The sequence below is a fragment of the Bison bison genome, unplaced genomic scaffold (genome assembly GCF_000754665.1).
Source record: "Bison bison bison isolate TAMUID 2011002044 unplaced genomic scaffold, Bison_UMD1.0 scf7180017864518, whole genome shotgun sequence".
NCBI lineage: Eukaryota > Metazoa > Chordata > Mammalia > Artiodactyla > Bovidae > Bison > Bison bison.
Genome location: NW_011495071.1, coordinates 13596501 through 13597587, shown reverse-complemented (window position 1 = coordinate 13597587; position 1087 = coordinate 13596501). Strand labels below are relative to the sequence as shown.

At 72.1% G+C, this 1087-nt stretch overlaps 1 protein-coding gene across 1 annotated transcript in view; it reads left to right on the top strand.

The window, feature by feature from the left end:
* MYOD1 (myogenic differentiation 1) overlaps positions 1–617 on the top strand; it is a 16212-nt gene extending 15595 nt beyond the window's left edge. The window contains exon 6 of the mRNA XM_010830663.1: positions 6–617. Coding sequence (XP_010828965.1) covers positions 6–617 — 612 coding nt within the window. The remainder of the gene's footprint in view (positions 1–5) is intronic.
* The last annotated feature ends 470 nt before the right edge of the window (positions 618–1087 follow it).

The window sequence follows — 1087 nt, the reverse complement described above, 5'->3', positions numbered from 1 at the left end:
CCCAGACCCGCCACCCTCGCCTCCCCGGCCCGATCGCCGCAGCCCCCTCGCCTCGGTCGACAGCGCCAACCGCCTGTCCGAAGCAGGGCGCAGAGCGCAGGGCGCAGAGGCACCGGAGTCAGTGCCCACCGGCCCCGCAGACGGAGCCCAGTCGGGAGAACCCTAGCCCGGCCCCGCGCAGCTCCTCAACAGTCCGGGAGCTGTCCCTTCAGCACCGCCGCCGGAGCCGGAGCCCGAGTCGGAGCGCAATCCAGCGGAGAGCCCCAGATCCAGCCGGAGCGCACGGAGCGCAGCGCTCCGCGGCAGCAGCACAAAACAGCACCCCTGGTGCCCCTGCCCGGGGGCCCGCCATCTCTTCCGAGAGGCGGGGAGAAGGAGAGAGGAGTGCGGGCGAGCGGACAGGCGCGCCTGCCACCGGGGGAGCAGGCAGCCAGGCAAGGAGAGGGAGGGGGCCGGAGTCCGCCCTGCGCCCCGAGCTGCAGCCGGGCCACGCAGGGAGGAAGGCAGCGGGCATCCATCTCCCCTGCGCCGAGAGCGCGCTGCGACGACCACCTCACAGCAGAGCGCGAGTTTCCCGGCTCCCTCTCCTCCTTTCCCCTCCCCCTTCCAGGAGCTGATCCATGTCCGGCCCTGGAAGCAGCTGACCTTCCCCCCGATAGCTTTGTGTCGATTTCTCTATCTTTCCGCTGAGATGGGGACGGGAGCCCGCCCCCCCCACCCTCTTTTTCCTCCTCCCCGGGCTCGCCGCTGAGCGCCACCTCCCCCCCAACCCCCGCAACCCTTTCCCTCTCTCCCTCCCTCCCTTCTTTCCTCCTCTGCCTCCTCCGCAGCCGGACTAGCTCCCTCCCACATCTGGCGCCCGGAGACCCTGGGGATCCCGCGCACACTCCCTTGAACCAGCACCCGACAGGAAGCGCCCTGAAGGGCTTGGGTTGCTCTCGGAGTAGCCGGAGCCCGGTCCTCTGTCCCCCCGACGGCTGGGGGGAGGGGGGAGGAGGCCGCGCGCCCCCCTCCCCGGCGCCAACTCCCCCTGGCGGCCGCTCCCATGGGTGTCGCTGGGCCGCGCCATGCCTAAGGAGGCGCCGCG